This window comes from Protopterus annectens, chromosome 9.part0 (genome assembly GCF_019279795.1).
Source record: "Protopterus annectens isolate FY-2018-M chromosome 9.part0, PAN1.0, whole genome shotgun sequence".
In the NCBI taxonomy this organism is placed as follows: Eukaryota; Metazoa; Chordata; order Ceratodontiformes; family Protopteridae; genus Protopterus; species Protopterus annectens.
This window is the reverse complement of record NC_056743.1, coordinates 1,276,760,728-1,276,785,918: the sequence shown is the minus strand read 5'-3', so window position 1 is coordinate 1,276,785,918 and position 25,191 is coordinate 1,276,760,728. Positions and strand designations below refer to the sequence as shown.

General features: G+C 42.8%; 1 protein-coding gene across 2 annotated transcripts in view; it reads left to right on the top strand.

The window, feature by feature from the left end:
- SNRNP200 (small nuclear ribonucleoprotein U5 subunit 200) overlaps window positions 1-25,191 on the top strand; it is a 1,344,735-nt gene that overhangs the window by 343,171 nt on the left and 976,373 nt on the right. For both annotated transcript variants that reach the window (XM_044084204.1, XM_044084205.1), the window contains one exon: window positions 646-816. In XM_044084204.1, coding sequence (XP_043940139.1) covers window positions 646-816 — 171 coding nt within the window. The remainder of the gene's footprint in view (window positions 1-645; window positions 817-25,191) is intronic.

The window sequence follows — 25,191 nt, the reverse complement described above, 5'->3', positions numbered from 1 at the left end:
ACAAGCTGCAGACTCTACACGGAATGCACCCTAGTGTAGTATTGAACCGGAGAGCCTCTTGCTGTGAGAAGACATTAAACTCTGCACCAACACGACCATTTTATATATGTGTATGGTGTGTGTGCGTTCTCTGCCTTCACTTCACATTAGTTTAGCTAGTTCTTCATGAAACTACTATGCATATTGACTTACTACATTTATTGCCAGCATGTGTACTTTGTTTTGCCCATTGTATATATCCTTGGTTAATGCTGCTATAAAAACCAAGAGATCATATAGTACGTAGTCATTTGACATGTAAGGATCAGAATGGAATAACTGCTGCTTTTTAGTTTTCATATGGCAACTGAGTTGCATGTGGTCATGTTCAGGTAATAGGAGAAGATTTTTTTCCCAGGCCTCTGCTGAGAAGCGAGTTTGACATACAAACACAATTAATAAAAGCAAAATACAAATGAATAAAATTTCTTTTTGCAGGTGTTTTATTCACCAGGTTCTGATGCGGAGGCTGCAGTCTTGCAAAACATTTTATTTTTCACTGGTTCAAAAATTAGTCTGTATATGTGTCTGTTCCTCAGCACAATCCTTTTTTTTTTTTTGTCTGAGATAAGGTGACTGCTTTTTATTTATTTTTTTTGTGTCTAGCGTTTGGCAAGCTATGGGATTATTGTGGGAGAGTTGACAGGAGACCACCAACTTTGCAAGGAGGAGATTAACGCCACTCAGATAATTGTTTGCACCCCAGAGAAGTGGGACATCATCACTCGGAAAGGAGGCGAGCGCACCTACACTCAGCTTGTTAGGCTCATCATTGTTGTGAGTATCTCAGTTCTTCTTGCTTTATGTTGCTCACAAGTGTTGTGCTGCATGCAATGTTGGAATGTTGTAGACTGAAGGATCCCTTGGGTTATTTTTTTAACATCTTGATTCATTGTCTTTTTTATAGTAACATGAGTGTACTTGTGGTGTTTGTGTTCTATTAATGTAACATTTCTGAAAAATTATATGGCTCTGCTTGCTCTGATGGATTTTAAGTCTTCTTAAGACACTCAGTCTTGCTGGCTGGATTCTGCTAAAATTCAAAGTCTGGTTATATTTGCATTTACAGTCTGTTTCATACGGAAACTTGATGAGAGAATGTACTTTGCAGCATCAACTTAGAGCAGTAACAAATAACTTGTTATAATAAAAGTACGGACTAACGTTGCAGCTTAAAGTACTGTTCCAACTTTACTTCTCATATAGTACAGATGATGTGACAGATATAACATTTACCTCATGACAAATGTGTCCCTACCATACCCCTAACATAACTGGATTCATACAGCTCTTTATATACAATTTTAGTCCTCTTGGTATTCTATTTTGGAGAATTGCTCATCCTGTAGAAACCATACTAATTGTTGCAGATGCTGACGCAAACTGCTGACTTAATGATATTATTTTTCAGCTTCCTTGTTTAACAATGTCTTGTCACATTTTTGCTGAATTTTATGAGACCAGCTTTTCTGACAGTGTGAACATCCTGTATTCTGTTTAGATATTTGTATAAGAACATCTGTTCTTGTGCCATTGCTGGTAAAACATGTCCTGTTTTCCATGCAGAAAAACATATTTTTGAGGAAACACATTGCCACATTGTTGTTGTCCATTCTTTAAAAGCAGATTTTGCATTTTTGGTCTTGCATGCATCCTTTTTTTAAGTCTGTATGGGAAAAATGTCCATTCAACAGGTTCCTTATTTTCCAAGCCAGGGTCATTTAGTATGGTTGCTGATCACATATTACTAAACTCTGTTTCTGCATTTAAGCAAGCTTTTTCTTTTAGCATATTTACAACATAATTAATTTCAGCCTTATATTCATAATATCTAACAATTTCTATTCTTAAATTACACTCTTCCTGAACATAATTCTGCCTGTATTATTCCTACAAATTTCATTTTTTTTTTCTGTGAAATTTGCTCCTTCCTTTAAGTAAACTTCCTGTCTTCAGTTCTTTCATTTCTACAATATTCAATACTTGAGTTACAGTAGGTTTAGATTTTTGGTTCCATTTTGTATATTTCTTTTATGGGAGGATTATTTACTTTTGCTATGCAGGGCAAGTACTACACCCCTTCTTTAAAGACAGGAGCTTGTTGGGATGGTATTGTCTTTGTTTTTTTTTTTTGGCTGTGTGAAATGACGCAACCTGCATTTGAAAATGTAATGGTATTAAAAACAAGCCTGCTTGGAAGGGCATTGTCTTGGTGTGGAAGCTGTTGTAAGTAGTACAGATAGTTAAAAGGAGAATGTGATACACTTAGCTTTATATTGTTAAAATACTGTTTAATAAGTCATGTTTTGTAGTCCTATCTCGCCTTCATTCTTACATATGGATTCGGAGCTGATTCTCGGCTCTGACTCGGCCACTTACAAAATTCAAAGTTTCTTAGTTGGCTTATGGCAAGGTAGGTATCCCGTAGTGCTCTAGTAAGAATTCCCATATCTCGTTTGTCACGTCTACGAGTTCAGAAGTGCTTCTTGTTTGGCCATGGCCAAGTTGCATATTTTTCATTACTATTGTAGTGCTTATTGATATTTCTGCTTATAAGATAGCTTAGTTTACATAGTTTTGGTAATAGTTCTTCATAGTTAGTAAATAATAGTGTGTTGATAAATTTTCCATAGTTATTGCTGAGAACTTGTTGGCCGTTCTAGGCCCGTTTTTGATGTTCTTCGTGTTTCACTGTTGCAGTCATTACAGTTGGGTAATCTGCTGGCAGGTTGCCTTCAGTCGGCCTGAATAACAAAGTCTTGGGCCCTGCGTCGATTGCTGTCTCCTCTTCCATGACGTCAGGTCGTCAGGGGTATAAAACATGCAGCTGATGCCATTTTAATCAGTTTTTCTTGCCCCAGATGTCAGGTGCCCCCCAAATGGGGAGTAAAAAAATATGTATATATAACTATAAATGCACTTTAGAACATATAAAATTTGCCTTCAACTAAAAGCAAATACACCACAAAGGCTTTTGAATATAGTTCTATACCTTTTCTTTCCTTCACTAAAGCAGAGAGGCGGCTAGCCCACTCTCACCCCTTCTGATGAGGAGTCAGTGTACCTGAAGGCTTTCTGGTCTCATCCTTCAGCTTCTTGGGTGTCATCCTTCAGATTCTTGGGTGTCTCCACCTTTTGATGAGCTCCTGGTCTTAGTTAGTTGAAAGGTGTTGGAAACTCCTGATGCCATGGAACCAGTCCCCAGAAGACCCATCAGATTTCTCTCAGCCTCCTAAGAGAAAGAGTTCTTGACCAAATGTGTGCCTGTAGATGCCATTGTGGTGGCGGCAGCCACAAAGAAGCAACTAGCGGAGACTTGTACATCTGTCCATCCACTGAACAAGGAGTCTTGAATGATGGATAGGTACGGGAAGCGTATCTTCTTTTCAGTGGCTTTTACTCTCATATCGCTGAATTACCTCTCGTATTTTACTTGGCTTCAAAGAGATCTCCTAAAGGAACTAGGGGATAGTCTCTAAGGTACATCAGCTGAAGGAGTCCCTGAGAAAATTACTGCTCATTTGTCCACCTTAAACTCCATTGTTAACTTCTCCATGAGGCTGATCTCCTGTGCAGCAGGTGGAGCTAGTAGGGTAGCGGGTTCATGGGTTTCCCTTAGGAGACACTCCTGGATGCGCTTATGTAATTCTGCGGAGCCCTTCAAATCTTCTTTTACCAATGCCCCCTACGACGGTTCCTCTTTGTTTGGACCAAAGGTAAAAGATGCACTCACCAGGTGTGAACAGGAATCTAGACCATACCCCAATGGTCAGAGAGGCGGAAAAATGTGGTTGTAAAATCCCAGAGATTTTTCCCAGACGCTCAGGGTGATTCCTCCTTCAGAGGCAGTGGAGGTGGAGCTAATGGTATACATCACTCTAGAGGCAGGGGGTCCGCTAAACCAGGGTGGCTGAGATTCCTTTTGTGGCCGTCCCAATCAGCGCTGCTGATGTGGGGCATGGCTGCACTTCTCTGGAGCCAGTCACGGGTTGCTTATCTTTGTATCCAGAAGCCTGGCTCAACATCACCCAAGACAAGTGGGTACAAAGAATAATCAAAAAAATCCTGGCAATTCTTGTTCAAAATACTCCAACACACTTCTGCACGCCAAAAAGTTTTAATAAAATAAGTAAAGCTTTCGGGTTAACCACTCTTCATCAGTACATAGCTCCAAATGTGTCTCATCTACAATTATGTAGGGATTAGAATTGAAACACATGATTCAGCCAGCCTAACAAACACAACTATCAATCACATATTTAAATTACTACATTTAAAAGAACTGTTTGCAATGTCTATTTAAAACACATATATATACATTCTGTAAATACTTATATTAAAATGCATTTATCTACACCCAAACATTCTTTACTTTTAACCAATTTACAAAAGAAAATCTAAGAAATGCATATTCTATCAAAAATTCTTTTTGAAAGTAAATGAAATAAATGAAATGATGTGTGCATATATTCATTCAGATACATACATATATAAATATATAAAAAAATGTATAAAAACATCTAGATGTTATCCCTTTGCCTCTTAACACAGGTTTTAAACTAACTGCAGTGTTCAAACCTGGTGCAACTTCTGCTTCTAGCCTAATGACCCATTCGTACTCTTTTAATTCTAACATTGTTAATATCACCTCCCCTCGTACCTAAATTTATTGCACATATTACCCTAAATTTGAAAACGTGGCCCTCATTTTCTATAATATGCTTACTCAGTGCATTAGTTGGTATCTCCCTTCTAATCTTTGACTTGTGTTCTATAATACGCTCTTTTAGCTTTCTAGTTGTTTTACCAACATAGAATGCTGAACAATTCATGCAAGTTGCTAGGTATACTATTCGAGAGGTATTACAGTTAGCCAAGCATTTAAAGTTATACCTTTGCTTAGTAATGGGGTGCTCAAAATTATTTGACAAATCATAAATATCCACACAAGTACAGTTGTAGCACTTCTGAGTTATACTTTTATGTTGGTGTTCTATTCTTTCTTTCTTGAAATCTTTATAACATAATTTTTGTTTTAAATTTTCTAGATTCCTAAAAGAAAATCTAGGTTTTGTTCCTATCAATTCCTTGATTTCTGGCATAGCTAATAGTATAAGCCAGTTTCTCTCTCTAATGCTTCATACATCTCTTGTGTAGGCATTAAGTAGTAGTGTATCTAATTACGTCTTCTTTTTTATCAAACACCCTTGCTAATTGTCTCGTACCTTGACTAAATATCGGTTTATATTCATCAGTTCTTCCAGCCCTTACCTCTTCATATATGACATTTATATATTGAGGAGAAAAACCAATTCCTATGAAATCGTGTATCATCTCTCCTGCTTGAGAACTAAAATTATGTTCCTCTGTATTTAGTTTGCTAGCCCTTATTAGCTGTGCTTTTAACACCCCTTTAAATGTGTGCGGAGCATGCATGCTATTTTTTCTGATGTACCTATTGGCATTCACTTCTTTCTTATAAATCATTGATTCTATTGTATTAGCTTTCATATAAAGACAAATATCCATAAACACTATGCTGTCTGGTGAAAATGTCATTTTAAAATTCAAAAATTTTGTTGTTGCATTCAGATAATCAATATAACTCTTCAATTCATCACAGGTACCATCCCAAATGAAAAAACAGTAGTCTACAAATCTTTTGTAGAACTTCACCTTAGTGTTAAGACTGTTATAATCACTCAGAACAAACTGCTTTTCCCATTGATACAACACTAAATTCGCATATGTATTCACCACTGGGGTGCCCATTGCCACCCCAGTTAGCTGAAGATATAGCTTTCTATCAAATAAAAAAAAATTTTAGTTAACACATATCCAGTAGTGCACAGATATTTTCTCTCTCTCTCGCTTGCATGCCTGTTTTTGTAATAAGAAAGCATCTTATCGCATCTAATCCATATTCATTTGGAATTACTGTAAAAAGTGAGACTATGTCTAGTGTTACAAACATGAAAGTCTTCTCAATGTTAGACTCATACCAAGTATATAAATCAGACAAAAAATTAGCCGTAGCTTGTTATGTTATAAAGATTTCAAGGAAGAAAGGATAGAACACCAACATAAAAGTATAACTCAGAAGTGCTACAACTGTACATGTTGTGTGGATATTTATGATTTGTCAAATAATTTTGAGCACCCCATTACTAAGCAAAGGTATAACTTTAAATGCTCAGCTAACTGTAATACCTCTGGAGTAGTATACCTAGCAACTTGCATGAATTGTTCAGCATTCTATGTTGGTAAAACAACTAGAAAGCTAAAAGAGCGTATTGTAGAACATAAGTCAGAAATTAGAAGGGAGATACAAACTAATGCACTGAGTAAGCATATTATAGAAAATGAGGGCCACGTTTTCAAATTTAGGGTAATATGTGTAATAAATTTAGGTACGAGGGGAGGTGATATAACAATGTTAGAATTAAAAGAGTACGAATGGGTCATTAGGCTAGAAGCAGAAGTTGCACCAGGTTTGAACACTGCAGTTAGTTTAAAACCTGTGTTAATGAAGAGGCAAAGGGATAACATCTAGATGTTTTTATACAATTTTATATATATTTATATATGTATGTATCTGAATGAATATATGCACACATTATTTCATTTATTTTATTTACTGTCAAAAAGAATTTTTGATAGAATATGCATTTTTTAGATTTTCTTTTGTAAATTGGTTAAAAGTAAAAAATGTTTGTGTGTAGATAAATGCATATTAATATAAGTATTTATAGAATGTATGTATATGTGTTTTAAATAGACATCGCAAACAGTTCTTTTAAATGTAGTAATTTAAATATGTGATTGATAGTTGTGTTTGTTAGGCTGGCTGAATCGTGTGTTTCAATTCTAATCCGTATATAATTGTATATGAGACCCATTTGGAGCTATGTACTGATGAAGGGTGGTTAACCCGAAAGCTTTACTTATTTTACTAAAACTTTTTGGCGTGCAGAAGTATGTTGGAGTACAAAGAATAATCACCAGAGGATAACTCCATACCCTTCTTTCTTCCACCCCACCCCCCCCAAGAAGATCCCAGGTGTTCCATCCCATCACAGGGATCAAGCAACCATAGAAGTTCAAAAGTTGCTTTCAAAGAGAGTTATCCAAACCGTCCCCGCAGATGAGATTGGATTCAGAACTTACTCCTGATTCTTTAGTGCCAAAATGAACAGGGGACTAGAGGCCCATTTTGGACCTCAGCAAACTAAATGAATCAGTAAAGAAGTCCAGGTTCCGAATGGTAACCCCGCAGTCTATACCCTTCTATTAGGGAAAGACAATTGGATGTGCTCCGTAAGACCTCCATGATGCGTACTACCACATCAAAATGGACAGAGCATCGAGGAGTCTTGTACGCTTCCGGCTGGGAGCCAGTCATTACCAATTTCGTGCTCTGCCCTTTGGTCTCACCACAGCTCCCAAGGTGTTCACCAAATGCATGGCGGTAGTGACATCTCACTTGACACGGCGTAGATTCTAAATGTTTCTGTACCTGGACGACTGGCTCTGACCACCACCACCAGGGACCAACTCCTACAAGCCAGGGATTCAACCATCCAGCTCTGCACCCAACTAGGAATTACGATAAACTGGGAAAAGTCTGTCTTTGTCACCCTCTCAATTTGTGACTTTTATAGGCGTAGAAATAGACACAGTCGCCATGATGGCTCGTCTTCCTGCAGACAGAATTCAAAATCTCAGACAACAAATATACAGCTTACTTCCTCAACAAAAAGTCAAGGCCAAGACAGTGCTGAAACTTTTAGGGACCATGGCTTCTATCATAACTCTAGTTCCACTAGCCAGATTTCATATGCAAATTCTTCAATGGCTACTTTTTCCCAGTGGTCTCATCATATTCTCAACACAATCTTGCAAAAAGGACCTTCGTTGGTGTATTCAGCCTGATCAACTGACGACAGGAACATCCTTCCTTTCTTCCTCGCCAACCCGTTGCTACTGTGACCACGGATGCCTCCCAGATTGGGGGGGGGGGCATTATCTAGGCAGGACTGCCCAAGGCACATGGCAAGATCACGAGGCTCACTTGCATGTCAGTGTCCTAGAGATGAGAACAGTGCTACTAGCATTGCAAGCACTTATGACTTTCTTCCTCCAGGGACGATGGCAATCCAGTCGGACAATTTGTCAGTGGTATGGTATCTAAACAAGCAAGGAGGAACCAGATCTTTACCCCATTTGGTGAGAGACTCTTCATGTATGACAGTGGGGATATCTTCCCAGCACTTTCTAGTAGCAACGCAAATCCCGGGGACAACCCTTGTGATAGCTGACAAGCTCAGCAGGGCAATCTTGATGCTGCACGAGTGGTCTCTGAATCAGAAAGTAGCGAAGAGATTTTCCACAAATGGAGACAGCCTTGCTGCGATCTGTTTGCCAGTCCAATCAACGCCAAATGCTGCCGCTACTTCTCCCTTATCCTCCCTCCGCGGGAGTCGCAGAGAGACGCACTTGTTCACAATTGGTGTCTGGGACATCTTTATGCATTTCCCCCCTTTCCGCTCATATCGAAAGTGATCCAGAAAGCAAAGTCCTTGGGAAGCAAAATTATTCTGATCACTCCTTACTGGCCTCGTCAGATTTGGTTCCCCTTTCTCAGGCCTCATCTCCTAGACTATCCATGGACTCTGGACCCAGTTCCAGACCTCTTGACACACATCAGGTTCCCTTCACCCCTGCCTCCGCACCCTTAACTTGCAGTGTGGCTGCTCCACTTCCATGCCTAGTCAGGTTTCATGATTTTTCACCTGCAGTGACCCATATCCTCACGTCTTCCCACAAACCTTCCACGAGGAAGTTATACGCTAGCAAATGGAGAAGATTTTCTATCTGGGCAAAAGAGAAAAATGTAGATCCTTACACAGCATCCATTTCCTTGGTGTTAGAATTCCTAACCAAACTTTTCCATTAGGCATCAGCTGCTGATACAATTAAAGTTCAACTGGCAGCGATATCCAGTTTTCATTTGGGACAACATGAGCCTAATCTGATGGCTCATCACAGATTGTGTAAAATTTTACTTAAAGGCACTACCTTGCTGAGACCTCCCTTTCAGGAACCTGTATCTCCTTGGGATCTAAATTTCGTTCTGTCCAAACTTACTTCCCCGCCTTCTGAATCTGCCCATGCGTGTAAACTGACGTTTCTGACTTGGAAGACCATTTTTCAAGTAGCTATTACATCCGCTAGAAGGGTGTCAGAGTTGCAAGCACTGTCAGTCAAACCTCCTTACTTGATTTTTCATAGAGACAGAGTTTCCCTTCGTACAAACCCTTCCTTCATCCCCAGTTTGCTCAGTCTAATTTGAACCAAGCTATCGAGCTGTCTGTATTTTTTCCTAATCATTCAAACAGTGCATAATATAAATTTCATCAACTTGATGTTCACAGACAGTTATGGTTCTGCCTACATAGAACTAAGGAACTTAGAAAATCAGACCAATTGTTTGTATCCTTTTCTGAAACTAGGATAGGTCTGCCAGTCTCTAGAGTAACTCTATCTAATTGGTTTTCCAACTGTATCTCTTTTATGTACTCTTCCAGTGGAAAGAACCTTCCTTTTAAAATAAAGGCTCATTCAACAAGATCCCTATCCACATCTGCTGCCTTTCAAGCCAGAGTTCCAATTTACTGTATTTGTGCAGCAGCAACTTGGGCTACCCCTCATACCTTTATTACTCATTACAAATTGGATTTGACCTCAAGGGGTAGAGCCTCCTTTGGTTCCACGGTTCTTAGGAGTGTATTCCCGTGAGCCAGCAGCAACTAGGATCTGGGGATTCTTACTAGTGCCCTACGGGATACCTACCTTGCCACGAGCCAACTAAGAGACCTTGAGCTTTGTAATCGGCCGAGTCAGAGCTGAGGATCGGCTCCTAACCCATATGTAAGAATGAAGGGTGAGATGGCCTACAAACATGGAACATTATGGTGAAGTACATAACTTTATGCCGCAGTGGTGCAGCGGTAGCGTTGTTGCCTCACAGCAAAAGGTTCTCAAGTTCGATTCTCGGCTGGAGTGCGAGGGGGTGCCTTCTGTGTGGAGTCTGCATGTCCTCCCTGCGTTTGGTTGGCATTAGAAAGACATGCGTAAATGGGCGTGCCTTTGTTGAAGGTTGGACGTCGAGCTAGCACTTCGGCGTTGGTGAAAATCTACTGCCAATCATTAGCGGACCGGAGTTCCGCTGTGGCGACCCCTAACCGAGAAAAGCCGAAAGACCACAATAACATAACTTGTTTTTTTTTTTGTCTTCACTAGTAAGACTTCATTAGATAAAACTTTATCAAACAAAAATCTTTTTATGCAAATCTAAAATCACATTAGCAAATTAGAAATCCAAACTTTTAAAGAACTATGGGCAATATAACTATGACACACACACACACACACACACACACACACACACACACACACTCTCATTTTAAAACTCAAACTCAGCATCATAAAGTCTTGCTCCTTATGTCACAAGATGTTGTGCAACTAAAAAGTCATCAGAACTGAAAAAATATGCTTTAGTAAGTTCATTGTTAAATTATTATGTAAAATTAGTAATAGACATTCACCATCATCCTATCTTACAAGTGACTTTAATGTCAGCAGACATGTGATGGATGAAATTTCATTCAGCCCTGGCCAAATACAACTTTTTTTGAAACTATAGTTGAACACTATCCTTGTCAGAGCCACTAAGGTTTCTAAATGTGGCTCTTGTCATTACTGCAAGTTCATACATATGGGTAAAACTTGTATTAAGGGTCTTATTTTTAAGATAAAGGGTAGATGTGATTGTAGCTCTGCAGGGATTGTTTATGTAGCACCATGCCAGAAATGTTTGGGTTTGGGTTTTTACACTGGTAAGACCGAACGTAAATTAAAAAGAGAGAACATGAGTATTACTATGTGATCAGAAAACATAAAGCTAGAAATGCACTGTTTTAAACATATTAATGAACATCCAGAACATCAGATATTATGTAGTCCAGTCTCGCCTTCATTCTTACCCCTGGTTTGGAGCCAAACCTCTGCTCTGACTCAGCCATACTCTAGCTCAAAGTCTTCAATTGGCTTGTGGTTAAGAGGTATCCCATCATGCAACAGGCCCATTCTCCAGATCTCGTTTGCCGCTTGTTACGCTCAGATGTGGTATCGCTTTTGGGCGTGGCTACGTGTACTTTTTTCCTAAAGTTTTGGATATTTGTTGATCTAAAAAGCTATTTTCATATCTACTGTTTGCGTGTCTCTCTCTGGCTAGTTGTGTGGCCTTTTTCATCGGCAGTTTTTTGGTATCCCGTCCACTCCCTTTCTTTCCCTGGGCTAGGCCCGTTTGTTAGAGGACCTAGTCCTCCCCATTGTTTTCCATGTGGTCTCTCTGAGTTGTGTTTCTGTTACTTGTAACTTATTTAGTGTTTTTGTCATCTGATAGTGGTGTTATGCCTTTATTTCCCCCGGGCTAGGCCCGTTTAAATTAGAGGACCTAGTCCTCCCTGTAGTTTTTGTTCCCGTCTGTTGCTAGGCCGTTTTTAGTCAGAGGCTCTAGATTCCCGCGTGGAGTTTAGTTAGGTTTTTATGGGTACGTGTGGTTTTGCAGCTTGTGTGTGTGTGTGTGTGTGTGTGTGTGTGTGTGTGTGTGTGTGTGTGTGTGTGTGTGTGTACTCCTTATATAGTACGTCTAAGGAACACAGGCCTTCGGGCTTTAAGAAGTGTATTGAATGCAACAATAAAATGTCTTTGACTGATGGGCACTCTGTGTGCATGTACTGCTTGGGAGCTATTCACCTCCAAGAGTCCTGCCTGTTTTGTCATTCCCTGCATGCTACAGGAGAGGAAGAACAAGCTCATCCTGAAAGGACTGCTTAAACACTCCTTCGAGGAAGACTTGGCTAAGTCTTCCAGTACCATATCCTCTCCAGCTAAAAAGCACAAAAAGACTGCTAAGAAGCACTGCCCGGCTCTGTCTGTTTTTTCGGAGCCGCCAGAGAAAGTTGCTAGAACAGCTTTTCTTCTTCAGCTCCATTGGCTTCGGTGCCGACCGAATGTCTTGTGTTGACTGTATCGGCTCCCAGCCTTTCGGAGCCGGTCACGGATATTTTGGTTTGGAGCCGGTCTCCAGTTGTTCGACCGGGTTCTCCTTCACGCCAGTCTCCCTCTGTAGGGAGATCCAGATCTCCAACTATATCCTCCAGGTCCTCGAGGTCCTTTTCCAATGAGGATGTTGATAGAGTGGTGAAGAAACTGCTTCAGTCATCAGTGCTGGCCAAATTGATTTTGACTCCGACCCATTTGGCTCCGGAGACCATGGCCCCTTCATAGTTTGTTGTTCCTCCTCAGAGCCTTTCTCGGCCCTTGGAGCTAGAGTTGTCAGTTCCGTCGGGTGCTGTTAGGTCGGTTCCAGTAGCTTTGCCTGGCCTCTTGGTTCAGATTTCTGCTCCGACCCCGTTTGTTTCGTCCACAGGGTCGGGGATCCACAGTTCCCCGGTCAGACTCGAGGGGGAGGGCTCAGATCGATCTTCATCGGTTCTGAGCCTTCCTTTCGGTGCTTGGGCTCGGGTGGACCCGACATCTGCTTCGGACCTCATCTCCTCAGCGCCGAGGGCTACTACCATATCCTCTACTGTTAGTCTACCTTCGGAGCCGGGGGGGGGGGTCAGCCTTCGAGGTTGAGGAGCGTGCTGGCCAGGTCGTCAGCTGCATCCTACAACACAGACTCTCTGCCCCCTCTGGCACCGGTGTTAGTTTCAGATCACCCTCTATCCATGGACAGCGGAGACCCAAGGCCTCAGGATACCTCCATGAGTGGTCCCCAACTTTCTGATGTCTCCCCAGAGTTTTTGCCTGAGGAGCCTGCCAGAAAGCGATGGTGTAAGAGGAAACACGTAGACTCCCCAGATGAGTCTCTCATATCTGACACCGACCTCGAGGAGTCAGAAGGGTGTCCCCAAGTCGTCTTCTGAAGATGTCTCTTTTTAAGATATCCTAGAGATCTTGAAGCAGAGGGGTGGCTGGCCCTCCAAATCCCCTTCTGATGAGGAATCTGTGTTCCTGAAGGCTTTTGGGTCTCAACCTTCCGCCTCTTGGTTGTCTCCCCCTTTCGATGAGCTACTAGATCTCATCTGGCGAAAGGTGTGGGGAAACTCCTGACACTGTGAACCGGTCCCTAGGAGACCCAATAAGTTTTTGTCCGCTCCCACAGACCAGGAATATCTGACAAAAGGCGTTCAGTAGATGCCATGGTGGTGGCATCAGCCACCAAGAAGGAACTTGTTGAAACTTCGTCCATCCGCCTAACAAGCAGTCCTGGGCCATGGACAGGTATGCGAAGCCTGTGTTTACCTCAGCGGCCTTTACTCTGCGGTTGCTGAACTACTTGACGCATTTTACAAGGCTCCAGAGAGATCTCCTAAAAGAGCTAGGAGATTCTCTACAGGGTAACGTTTCTGATGTCATGGCACAGAAGGTCAATGCACAGATGTCTACCCTAAATTCCCCTACCAATTCCTCCATGAGGCTGATCTCATACGCAGCTGACGGAGTGAGCAGGGCAGTGGGTTCCGGAGTCACTCTTAGTAGACACTCCTGGATGTGCCTGTGTAACTTCGTGGAGGCCTTCAAGTCTGCATTCACCAACGCCCCATTTGACGGTTCATTGTTATTTGGAACCAAGGGGAAGGACACTCAGTAGGTGTGAGCAGGAAGGAAAAACCCTGTCTGCCGTGGGAGTCCATTTTTCCATGCCTTTTAGACCTTACCCCAAAGGCCAGAATGGTGGGAAAATGTGGTTCAGGAAGTCGCAGAGGTTTTTTCAGGACACACAAAGTGATTCCCCCTCCAGAGGCAGGGGGAGGGGGTGGAAATTCAGGTAGATGCCGCCCTAGAGGCCGAGGAGGCCCACATAACCAGGGGGACCGTAATTCCTTTCGCGGTTCTCCCTACCAATGCTCCTGAAAGGAGCCCCAACTGTGCATCTCTGGAGCTGGTTGGGGGTCGCTTTTCTTTATTCCCAGAAGCCTGGCAAGACGTCACCCAAGACGAGTGGGTTTTAAAGATAATTTCCAGAGGTTATCATATTCCCTTCTCTTCTTCTCCCCCGCCAACCAAGAGAATTCCAGACGTTCCACCCGGTCAAAGGGATTCTGCAACTTTAGAAATAAAAAAGTTGCTTTCATAGAGAGCCATCCAGCCTGTCCCCACAGACCAAGTAGGATTAGGGACTTACTCCAGATTATTTTTGGTGCCGAAAAGAAAAGAGGGGTCCTGAGACCCATCTTGGATCTCAGCGGATTGAATCTACATGTACAAAAGTCCAAGTTCCGCATGGTCACCTTACGGAAAGATGTGTGGATGTGCTCCATTGACGTCAAAGATGCTTACCACCATATCAAGATGGACAGGGCATTGAGAAGTCCTCTACACTTCCGGCTGGGAGCCAGTCATTTTCAGTTTTGCACCCTGCCCTTTGGTCTCACCACAGCCCCCAGGGTGTTCACCAAATGCATGGCAGTGGTAACGGCTCACTTGAGACGTCAGGGATTCCAGGTGTTTCCGTACCTGGACGACTGGCTCCTTTGTTGCCACCACCAGGTATCTAGTTGTTACAGACCAGGGACTCCACCATTACACTGTGCCAAAGGTTAGGAATTACTCTAAATTGGGAAAAGTCTGCCTTGTTGCCCTCGCAGCATGTCACTTTTATTGGTGCCGAACTAGATACAGTGCTCATGAGGGTCATCTTACCAGAAGAGAGAATTCAGACTCTACAACAGTAGGTCTGCAACTTACTACCATTGAGGAAGATCAAGGCAAAGGTGGTTCTCAAGTTATTAGGGATCATGGCTGCCACGATCATGCTAGTTCCCCTTGCCAGACTACACATTAGGGTTCTTCAGTGCCTGCTTTTCACCCAATGGTCACTACAACATCTTACACTCTCCCATTCTATTCTGATTACGGACACATGCAAGCAGGATCTACGCTGGTGGCTTCAGGACAGCAATCTCAACGTGGGCAAGTTTTTTGTCCCATCTTCTCCAGTTGCCACGGTGACCATGGGTGCCTCCCAGATCGAGTGGGGGGGGGGCATTATCTCGGCAGAACAGTCCAAGGCATGTGGCAGGATCACGAGACCCATTTGCATATCAATGTCTTGGAGATGAGAGCAGTGCTATTAGCGTTACAAGCACTTCATAACTTTCTCCCTCTAGGGACAATTGCAATCCACTCAGACAACGTCACTGGTATGGTATCTGAACAAGCAGGGAGGAACCAAATTATACCTCCTTTGCAGAGAGGCACTTTGAGTTTGGCAGTGGGCGGTGTCTACCCAACGCTTTCTAGTTGCAACGCATATACCGGGGGAAGTCCAACGTGATTGCCGACAGGCTGAGCACAGCTATCCTAATGCCTCATGAGTGATCCCTGAACAAATATGTTGCAGAGAGGATGTTCTGCAGATGGGGTCAGCCTTGCTGCTATCTATTTGCCAGCCGCCTCAATGCCAAATGCAACAGCCACTTCACCCTTATCCCCCCGTAGGGGGAGATACCCAGGGACGCTCTTGTTCACGATTGGCCCTCCGGTTTTCTCTATGCCTTTCCACCATTTCCTCTGATATCAAATGTCATTCAGAATGCACAGTCTTTGGGAAGCAAAATGATCCTGATTGCCCCACACTGGCCTCATCAGATTTGGTTTCCCTTCCTTCAATCCTATCTAATGGATGATCCCTGGATTCTAGACCCAGATCCAGATCTGCTGACTCGTATGTCAGGACAGTTCCATCCCTCTATCCAGATCCTCAAGTTGACAGCTTGGCTGCTCCAGTTCCATCCCTGGTCAGGCTTTATGATTTTTCCCCGGACGTGGTCCAAATTTTGTCTTCTTCCACAAGCCTTCTACCAGAAAGATTTATTCCAGTAAGTGGGAGAGATTCTTCATTTGGGCCCGTGAAAGACATATCGATCCTTATACATCTCCTATTTCAGCAGTATTCGAATTTCTTTCTCAACTGTTCAGTCTGAGATCAGCTGCAGCAACCATTAAAGTGCAATTAGCAGCGATTTCTACCTTTCACGTTGCTAATGAGCCCAACCTTATGGCTCATAGGCTTTGTAGGGCCTTTCTGAAAGAGACCATGTTACTCCGACCTCCAGTCTTTGATCCAGTAATGCCATGAGACCTCAGTTTTGTTTTACAGAAGCTCACCTCTTCTCCCTTTGAGCCCTCAGCTACGTGTGACCTAAAATTCTTGTCATGGAAGACAGTATTTTTGGTAGCCATAACTTCAGCTTGGCGGGTCTCTGAGCTCCAAGCTTTATCGATTAAGCCACCTTATTTGGTGTTTCACAAAGACAGGGTCTCCTTAAGAACCAATCCTTCTTTTATTCCAAAGGTTGCTTCTGTTGTCAGTATCAACCAGTCAGTTGAGTTGCCTGTGTTTCTTCCTGAATTTTCTAACAAGGCAGAATTTAAGTTTCAGCAGATAGACGTTCATAGACAGTTGCGTTTCTGTTTACATAGGACAAAAGATTTCAGGAAATCATATCAACTATTTGTCTGGTTTTCAGACGCTAGACTTTGGGTTCCTGTTTCTAAAGTTACCTTGTCGAGCTGGATCTCCAATTGCATATCAGTATTTATGGTTCCAATGGCAAATAATTACCCTTTAAAGTGAAGGTTCATTCTACACAATCTGTGGCTACCTCTACTGCATTTCAGGCTAGGATGTCTATGGATGATATTTGTGCTGCAGCAACATGGGCTTTGCCTCATGCTTTTATTAGTCACTACAAATTAGATCTGGTCTCTAGAGGCAGATCTTCCTTTGGTTCCACAATGCTCAAGAGTATTTTTCACTGAGCCACCCAAGGTCAAGGTGCTAGGGACGCTGTCCCAAGGGTAAGAATGAAGGCGAGATTGGACTACATAACATCAAGACGTTATGTACTCACCGTAATGTTCGATGTATGTAGTCCATCTCGCCCCTCCTTGAGGACCTGGAGGTATAGGCTCTAGATGTCAGTGGTCCTTTTGGTTGGGGTTGTTCTCAGTATGTGTGTGTGCGCGCTTGCAGCAAACAAGATCTGGGGAATGGGCCTGTTGCATGATGGGATACCTCTTAGCCCTGAGCCAATTGAAGACTTGGAGCTAGAGTATGGACGAGTCGGAGCCGAAGTCCATCTACGAACCAGAGGTAAGTAAGAATGTAAGGCAAGATAGACTACATACATTGAACGTTATGGTGAGTACATAACTACTCGTTTAAATTTGCAGTATTGGAGTGAGTAGTTCTGAATCCAAGGGGAGAAGGGCATGGTCTTTGCTTTTGGAAAAGAAGGAATTTATCTCACAATTGTGCTTGAATGCCACGAGTTAACCAGGGCTGAATGACATTTGGTCCATCACATGTCTGCTGAAATTGAAGTCACTTGTAAGATAGGATGATGGTGATTGTCTGTTAGTAATTTTGCATAATAATTTATCCATGAATTCTAGCACTTTACAATACTTACTCAAGCATATATTTTTTGTCTTCTGATGAGTTTTTAGTTGCACAACATCTTGTGACACATGGTGCAAGATTTTATGTTGCTGAGTTTGCCTTTTAAAATTTGTGTGTGTGTCATGATTAAGTTGCACTTAGTTCTTTAAAAGTTTGAGTTTCTAATTTGGTCATGTGATTTTAAGATTTGTATAAAAGGATTTTTGTTTAAGTTTTTATCTGACAAAGTCTGTTACTATTGAAGACGAACGTGTTTATTAAACGATATTTTAATGGTATTATGCCAAGTACATCACAGTCTCCTTTTGTTTTTCTTTGTCAATTTAGTACGTTTGTCGGATTAATTTAGTACATATAGTTTAATAGGTGTGTACTAGGTTACTGACCTCTCTAAGCCTAGCCATGCATTCCAAATCTCTGCCAAGTTCTAGTACCCTTGATAAGTGTAAGCAGAGGCTTGGGAGATGAACCATTTACAGGCTGCTTGTGTCTATTAAAAACACGTGTGCCAAACCAGGGATGAATTTCCTGTCCCCATTCAGTTGTCCAAGTTGCACTTTAATTCAGTAAGGGAAGATAATGTGCTTCACATGGATGGGGATACCTGTTCCAGAGAAGGGGTAGTGTGTGACACACAACTATTTCTCCAGAAGGTCCTGTTATGTCACATATTGCATGCAAACACAGGATAATGCAGCTCAGAGGCCCACTGGGATGATACGATATTTGTGGTACATAGTGAAGTAACGCAGCTTGTTTGTAAAGACAGAATAGTCATTATCGGGGGCCCACTGGGACAGCACAGTGTGGGGAGTGTAAATCAGAAGAATGTAGCTAACACGTGAGTATGAAATAATGCAGACAAAAGGTCCTGATGTTCATCGTGTTACACTGCTGCAGTCATCACACTTGGGTTATCCTGCTGTCAGGCGGTCCCGCAGTTGGCCAGAGTTCCAAAGTCTTGGTACGGCGTTGGTTGCTGTCGCTTCTTCCCTGACGTCAGTGCGCTAGGGGTATATAAGATGCATCCGATGCCATTTCTTCAGTCTTTCTTGCCGCGCGGTGCCTGAAGCAGAAGCAGTTCGCAAGTGCCGGTCGGCCGACTGACTACTAAGATTTTCGAAGTTGAATTTCAGATCTGAAGTCTTCAATAAAGCTAATTACCCCATTGGGGAAACTTTTTTCTTGCCTCAGACCGATGTCAGAAAAAGTTAATAATTGTATTTCTTGTGGGAAGCAAATACCTCATAAGGACTTCCACTCTTACTGTATTCCATGCCTAGGCCCTGATCACAATGTCACTAGTTGTTGGTTTTGTGCTAGATTTAACAAACGCACTATAAAAAGACGTTTTGATTTTGCTTTGCATTACTTTGGCTGAAGGTTCTATTACACTATGCCGTCGGATCACCTGACGACCGCAATTCCGAAGAAACGCAAAGACAAGGATAAAGACAGGCATCCGAGGTCCAAAACTGACAAAACCTCTTCTAGGCCAGTCACCGGTTCTCACTGAGGTGTTTTCGCAGCCCCTGACACCCACTACCTCAGAGCCACAGGCTGCCTCCGACTCCCACGTGGAGACAACTAGGCCTCTGGAAACTCAAGGTATTGGGCCTACGGAAAATAATCCCTCAGATGGGGCCAGAGCTGCTGACCGGCACTGGCTTCTGAGGGTGTTTTCAGACCTTCACAACTTACCATTAAATCAACAGCCAAGTCAAAGTTACCATTAAAGACAAAGAAACAAGTACAGTATTCTCCTGGACAGTCCTCCATGCCTAAGAAACAGATGCTTAAAATGGCCGAAGACCTCATTACTCTAATCAGGGGTTCCCATCCCCCTCCTGAGAAAAGGCCTAGGCAGGATACAGACTATGACTCTTCTGATCAGGTTTCCATTTCCTCTGATTCCTCTTCAGACCAGGGATACTCTTTACCCCCCCTATGAGGACTCTGATGCTGAGGAATCTATCCCTTCAGCCTCTCCTCCTGAGGATTACTGTTTTGTGGAAACTTTACATACCATGAGGGAACATTTCCATTGGAAAAGTCAGGAATACTCAGAATCCAAGAAAAGGCTCAGGGATTTCCTGTTATTGCCTCAGCACAGGCCCCTGGCTATTCCACCTGTACTAGACATTGTGGATGATGTGTTGTCTGAATCCAGCTTATCTCCCGACTCTTTGCCCCCTGCTCCAGCCAAGCCAGATAGGTACTATAGAGTCCCTGACTCTCAGACTCTCACAAGTTTCTTTACAAAAACCCTTCTGCTGATCCAGAAACTATTTCGCAGGGTTCAAAAGGGGTTAAGGCTTCCATTGCAAAAAATCCAGTACCCTCTGACCGAGATTCCAGAGCTTTGGATAGATGGGGAAGAAAGTATACACGTCTGCAACTTTAGCAGTAAGAGCTTTAAATTGCCAGTTTTGCATGCTTAAGTACCAACAATATTTAATGGCTCAGTTAAAACAGAAAATGCTTGCTAGCTCAGACGCTCCTGATTGTAAAGAAATGCAGGATTTATTGCATGCAGTTGAACAGGTGGGAAAACATACTCTGCAATGTGGTTTTGATTCTTTAGAGGCCTCTTGTAGAGCCACAGTTACAGGTTCTGTTATTCGAAGACATGCTTGGTTAAAAGAACAGAGTTTACCTAAACATGTTAAGGCAAAGTTATTGGATGCTCCTTTACAACATGATACCTTGTTTGGTGTTAAGGCAGAAGAGGTGTTAAAGAAAATGGAGGATAAAGCTAAATCTTTGCAAACAGTCAAGGATTTCTTACAGGTACAGCTACCTCGGTTTGGCAGAAATTGGCCAACACAAATTGGTCCTTTCCAGTGTCAGACAGGCCACAGAGAGGCAGATACAGATGCCCAAGAGGCAGATCTCAACCCCAAGGCTCAAACAGATGACGACAGTGGGGGCACCTCAACCCCAAAAGAGGTGAGGACAAGTCTCAACCTTACAGGAAACAGTCACAATGATTTTCCCTTGCGTACGCCAAGCACGTCCCTTCTGGAAGCCCCCTTAGGGGGAAAACTAGCACTTTTTTCTCAAAACTGGCAAACAATCACCCAAGACAAATGGGTCCTGAATGTTGCGTCTCAGGGTTACAGATTCCACTTCCATACTTTACCAAAGCTAAAAGGAATGCCATACCTGCCACAAAATCAATGGGCAGAGGCACAAAAACAAATTTCAGCCCTCATGGACATGAGAGCTATACAAAAAGTACCACAACAGGAACAAGGACAAGGATTTTACTCAAGACTCTTCCTGGTCCCCAGAAAGGACAAAGCCTGGAGGCCTATACTGGACCTTTCAATTCTGAATACTTACCTGGATATTCCAAAATTCAAAATGTTGACATTACAGCAGCTTCTACCCATGCTGGGCAAGAAGGCTTGGCTTGTTACTCTGGACCTCAGAGGCATACCTGCATGTCCCTATCAGGCAAAATTGCAGAATATACCTCTGATTCAAAGCTGGTACAATTCACTACCAATTCTCTGCACTGCCCTTTGGCTTATCTACTGCGCCCAGGGTCTTCACAAAGTGCCTGGCACCAGTAATTACATTTTACAGACAAAAAGGAATTCAAATATATCCATACCTGGACGACTGCCTCATCTGCAGGCCCTGGGATTCATGGCATCCTGCATACTACTAATGCCATAAATACATATGCCAGACTGCATATGAGGAAATTACAATGGTACCTAAAAAGTGTTTGGACTCAACATTCTCACAGTCTAGAAGCAGTAATTCCAATAATTCCCTGCCTACAACAGAAGTTTCGATGGTGGGCACATGCATGTCACCTAAACAAGGGTCAGCCTTTTACCCAACCCACAGCCAGGCAAACTCTAACAACAGATGCTTTGGATTATGCCTGGGGAGCACACATGGCAGGAACATGCATTCAGGGCAAGTGGACCACAGACCAGATGCATCTTCACATCAATCAAAAAGAGATGTTGGCTGTTCAAAATGCCCTAACAGCTTTCAAGGACCTTCTTCACCCAGGACAACTATTACTAAAGACAGACAACGCCACAGTAATGTGGTACATAAACAAACAAGGGGGCACTCACTCTTATCCCCTGTGCAGGCAAGCCACGACCTTGTGGAACACAGCTCTAATGTACCAAGTTCACCTGCAAGAACAGTTCCTGCCAGGAAAGAAAAATACTCTGGCAGACGACCTAAGCAGAAATATCATGGACCCTCACGAATGGAAATTGAACCCACAAATCTTCAGCATGATAACACAAAAATGGGATGCCCAGACGTAGATCTTTTTGCCTCCCCTCTGAATTGCCAACTACAAAAATTCTGCACAAAGGCTTATCACAAACAAGCATGGAAAGTGGATGCTCTTCTGTTCAGCTTTAAAAACCTAAAAGTCTATGCCTTCCCATCACTGCCTCTACTTTCAAAGGTACTCCTAAAAGCCAGACAAGAAAAACCACAGATGATCCTGATTGCTCCAGACTGGCCACACCAGCACTGGTACCCTGTCATAAGGAACTTGGCTCAGGGCCCACCATGGATTTTGCCCCAAATTCCACACTTTCTGACTCAACAAAACAATCAGATCCTGCACGGTCAGCTCAAAACCCTAAACCTGGCTGCATGGCAGATACTTTAGTCAAACAGGCAACACCTCTCTCTAAAGCTGTTATGGATGTCATTTTGGAGACCAGAAGGCCTAGCACCAGGAAAGCTTACTCAGAAAAATGGAAGAGATTCTGCGCCTGGAACCAGGCTCACAGCCTTGACCCTCTTGTTCCAAATATTCCTCAGATTTTACAATACTTAACTGAGATGCTGGACAGAGGCCTATCCTTTTCATCAATTAAGATTCACGCCTCTGCGATTTCTGCACATTACAACACGGATCCTCCTTTATTCTCTCATCCCTTGCTAAAGCAGTACCTCAGAGGGGCTAAAAACATAACACCGCCCTGGAGAGCACCAATACCAACTTGGGACCTCAGTTTCGTTTTCGAAAAACTGACCCTACCACCTTTTGAGCCAGCCAATGCAGCCAATCTAGAATTTTTATCATGGAAAACAGCTCTGCTCCTGGCAGTAACTTCAGCATGAAGAGTCTCAGAGCTGCAGGCATTGATGGCAGTGGAACCTTTTATAATTTTTCATCAGGATAGGGTATCTTTAAGGACAAACCCTACCTTCATGCCAAAGGTGGTATCTAGTGTGGCTGTTAACCAAACCATCATTTGCCTACTTTTTATGCAAACCCCCGAAATAAAGTGGAGAAACTTCTGCATTCTTTGGACATACACAGGCAGCTATGCTTCTACTTGGACAAAACAAAAGCTTTCAGGAAAACTGATCAACTGTTTGTAGCATATGCTGCAGGATCACAAGGCAAGGCTATCTCAAAGCAGACTGTATCCAAATTGATAGGACACTATTCGGTAATGCTACACACAACATGGAAAATCAGTCCCTAATAACATTAGGCGTCATTCCACCAGGGCAACAGCCACATCAACAGCCTTTCTCAGAGGAGTACCTACCAAGGAAATTTTGGAGGCTGCAACTTGGAGTTCAGTGCACACCTTCACCAAGCATTACCACCTGCCTCCTTACTCTAAATCCAGAGCAGGATTTGCCACTGCAGTTCTGCAGGGCCTCTTAGCCAATCCTAAGTCTTTATAGACCAGCCACCCAAACTTAGCTTTGGGATTCAACCCAAGTGTGATGACTGCAGCAGTGTAACACAATGAACATAGTACTGTTTTGTACCTACCATAAATGTAGATGTTCGAGTGTTCACACTGCTGCAGTCCAGGTTACCCTCCCTCCATCCCCTCTGACCTAGCTGGACTTATCTATACCCTTTTATCCTATACAACCTTTGGGGTGTATTTGCTGGTAACTGAAGTATTGTTTTTATTTTATATGTATATTTTTGATTAGCAATATGTATTGCCTACCCACTTGGGGGCACCTGACATCTGGGGCAAGAAAAACTGAAGAAAATGGCATCGGATGCATCTTATATACCCCTGGCGCACTGACATCAGGGAAGAAGCGACAGCAGCCGACGCCAGACCAAGACTTTGGAACTCTGGCCAACTGCGGGACCGCCTGACGGCAGGATAACCCAAGTGTGATGACTGCAGCAGTGTGAACACTCTAACATCTACATTTATGGTAGGTACAAAACTGTACTTTTGGATGACGTGATCATAGAGTACAGGATGGAATATGACCCCTTGCATAAAAACTTTTTTTTTTGTGCTGTTTGCTTCCACAGCCTGTCAGTCATAAGTTACCCCCTACAGCCATTTGGCCCACTCATTCCCTCATCACCATGTGTGCTGAGTGGAGTCACCATTTTGATTGCCATCAAGGATGGTTCAAGGATTTGTCTTGTATGGCCGTACATCTCTACTGATGCTCAGTGAGAAGTGCAATGGGCTTTCAGTGCTGGTCGCCCTTCATTTCCACAGGAGACATGGCTACAAACCAGCTGTACTCCCCAACCTTGAAGTACAGCTGAAAATGGATTTACCTTGTCTCCACGAAAGAAATCACACCTCCATTGTGCTTTTGAGTGCCCACAACTCTCCTCTCCCCAAGGAGAGACAAACAGGCCATGCTCCTACACCCTTACTACCTTGCTCCTCCAGTTGCAGGACTGCTATATCAAGCCCCAGTCTTCATCACACCTGCATTCCTCTGTGCCTTAGAGCCAGGCAAGACCTTACAGATGTCCTTCGTAGATCACTGTTACAGTATTCCAGTACTGATAGGTTATCTTGCCTGAGGTAACCTGATATTCAGCAGGTGTAACAGTGCCAAAACCTTCCTGCTGCACTATACGTCTGGCGTATGAACATGGCCCATGGGTGTAAGGGTATATAAGTAGACGTATGAGAACAGGATCCTCAGACTGTCCTGCTGTTGGTCTGAATGCAGCATCTTTGCTGTCTTTGGTATTTTATCAGTATTGTATTTGCTGCTACCAGTTGCCTACTTTTATTCAGATATGTGCCTCCTCTGGGGAGCATTCTTTGTCTTTTGTAGAAAAGATTTGTCAATGTCAGCTAAGAGACAGAAGTGTGTCTGTAGTTTGCAGGCACTCTGTAAAGACCTACACTCCCAGTGTCTTTTGTATTTACTCCCTCCCATGTCCTCCACTCTCAAGAGAGAAAATAAATTTTTATCTGAGGAAAAGGAAGAATGATCATTTTCCTAGTTTTGGGGTACTGGCTGCATACATAAAGATAAAATAGGGGTACACAAAGTATGGGCTAAACATTAAATGACATATATGTGAAGATAGAGTAGTGATTTGTAAAAATGTAATATCTTATTTGTGAACATGGAATAGTAAATTGGGAAGATGACAGATTGCAAAAGTAAAAGAATGGAATAGAAAAAGAAGATAGAACAGAAAAATGAGAGGTACGGTTTAAAAAAAGTGACAATGTTGAGCATCCAGTAGGTTGTGAGGAGAGTACTAGCCCTCAGGAGGGAGTTGAAGGAGGTGAAACTGTAAATGATGAGTTGGGTGGGAGAGGACCTGAGTCAGTAGCAAATAACTGACATTAAGAAAGTAGAAAAAAGAC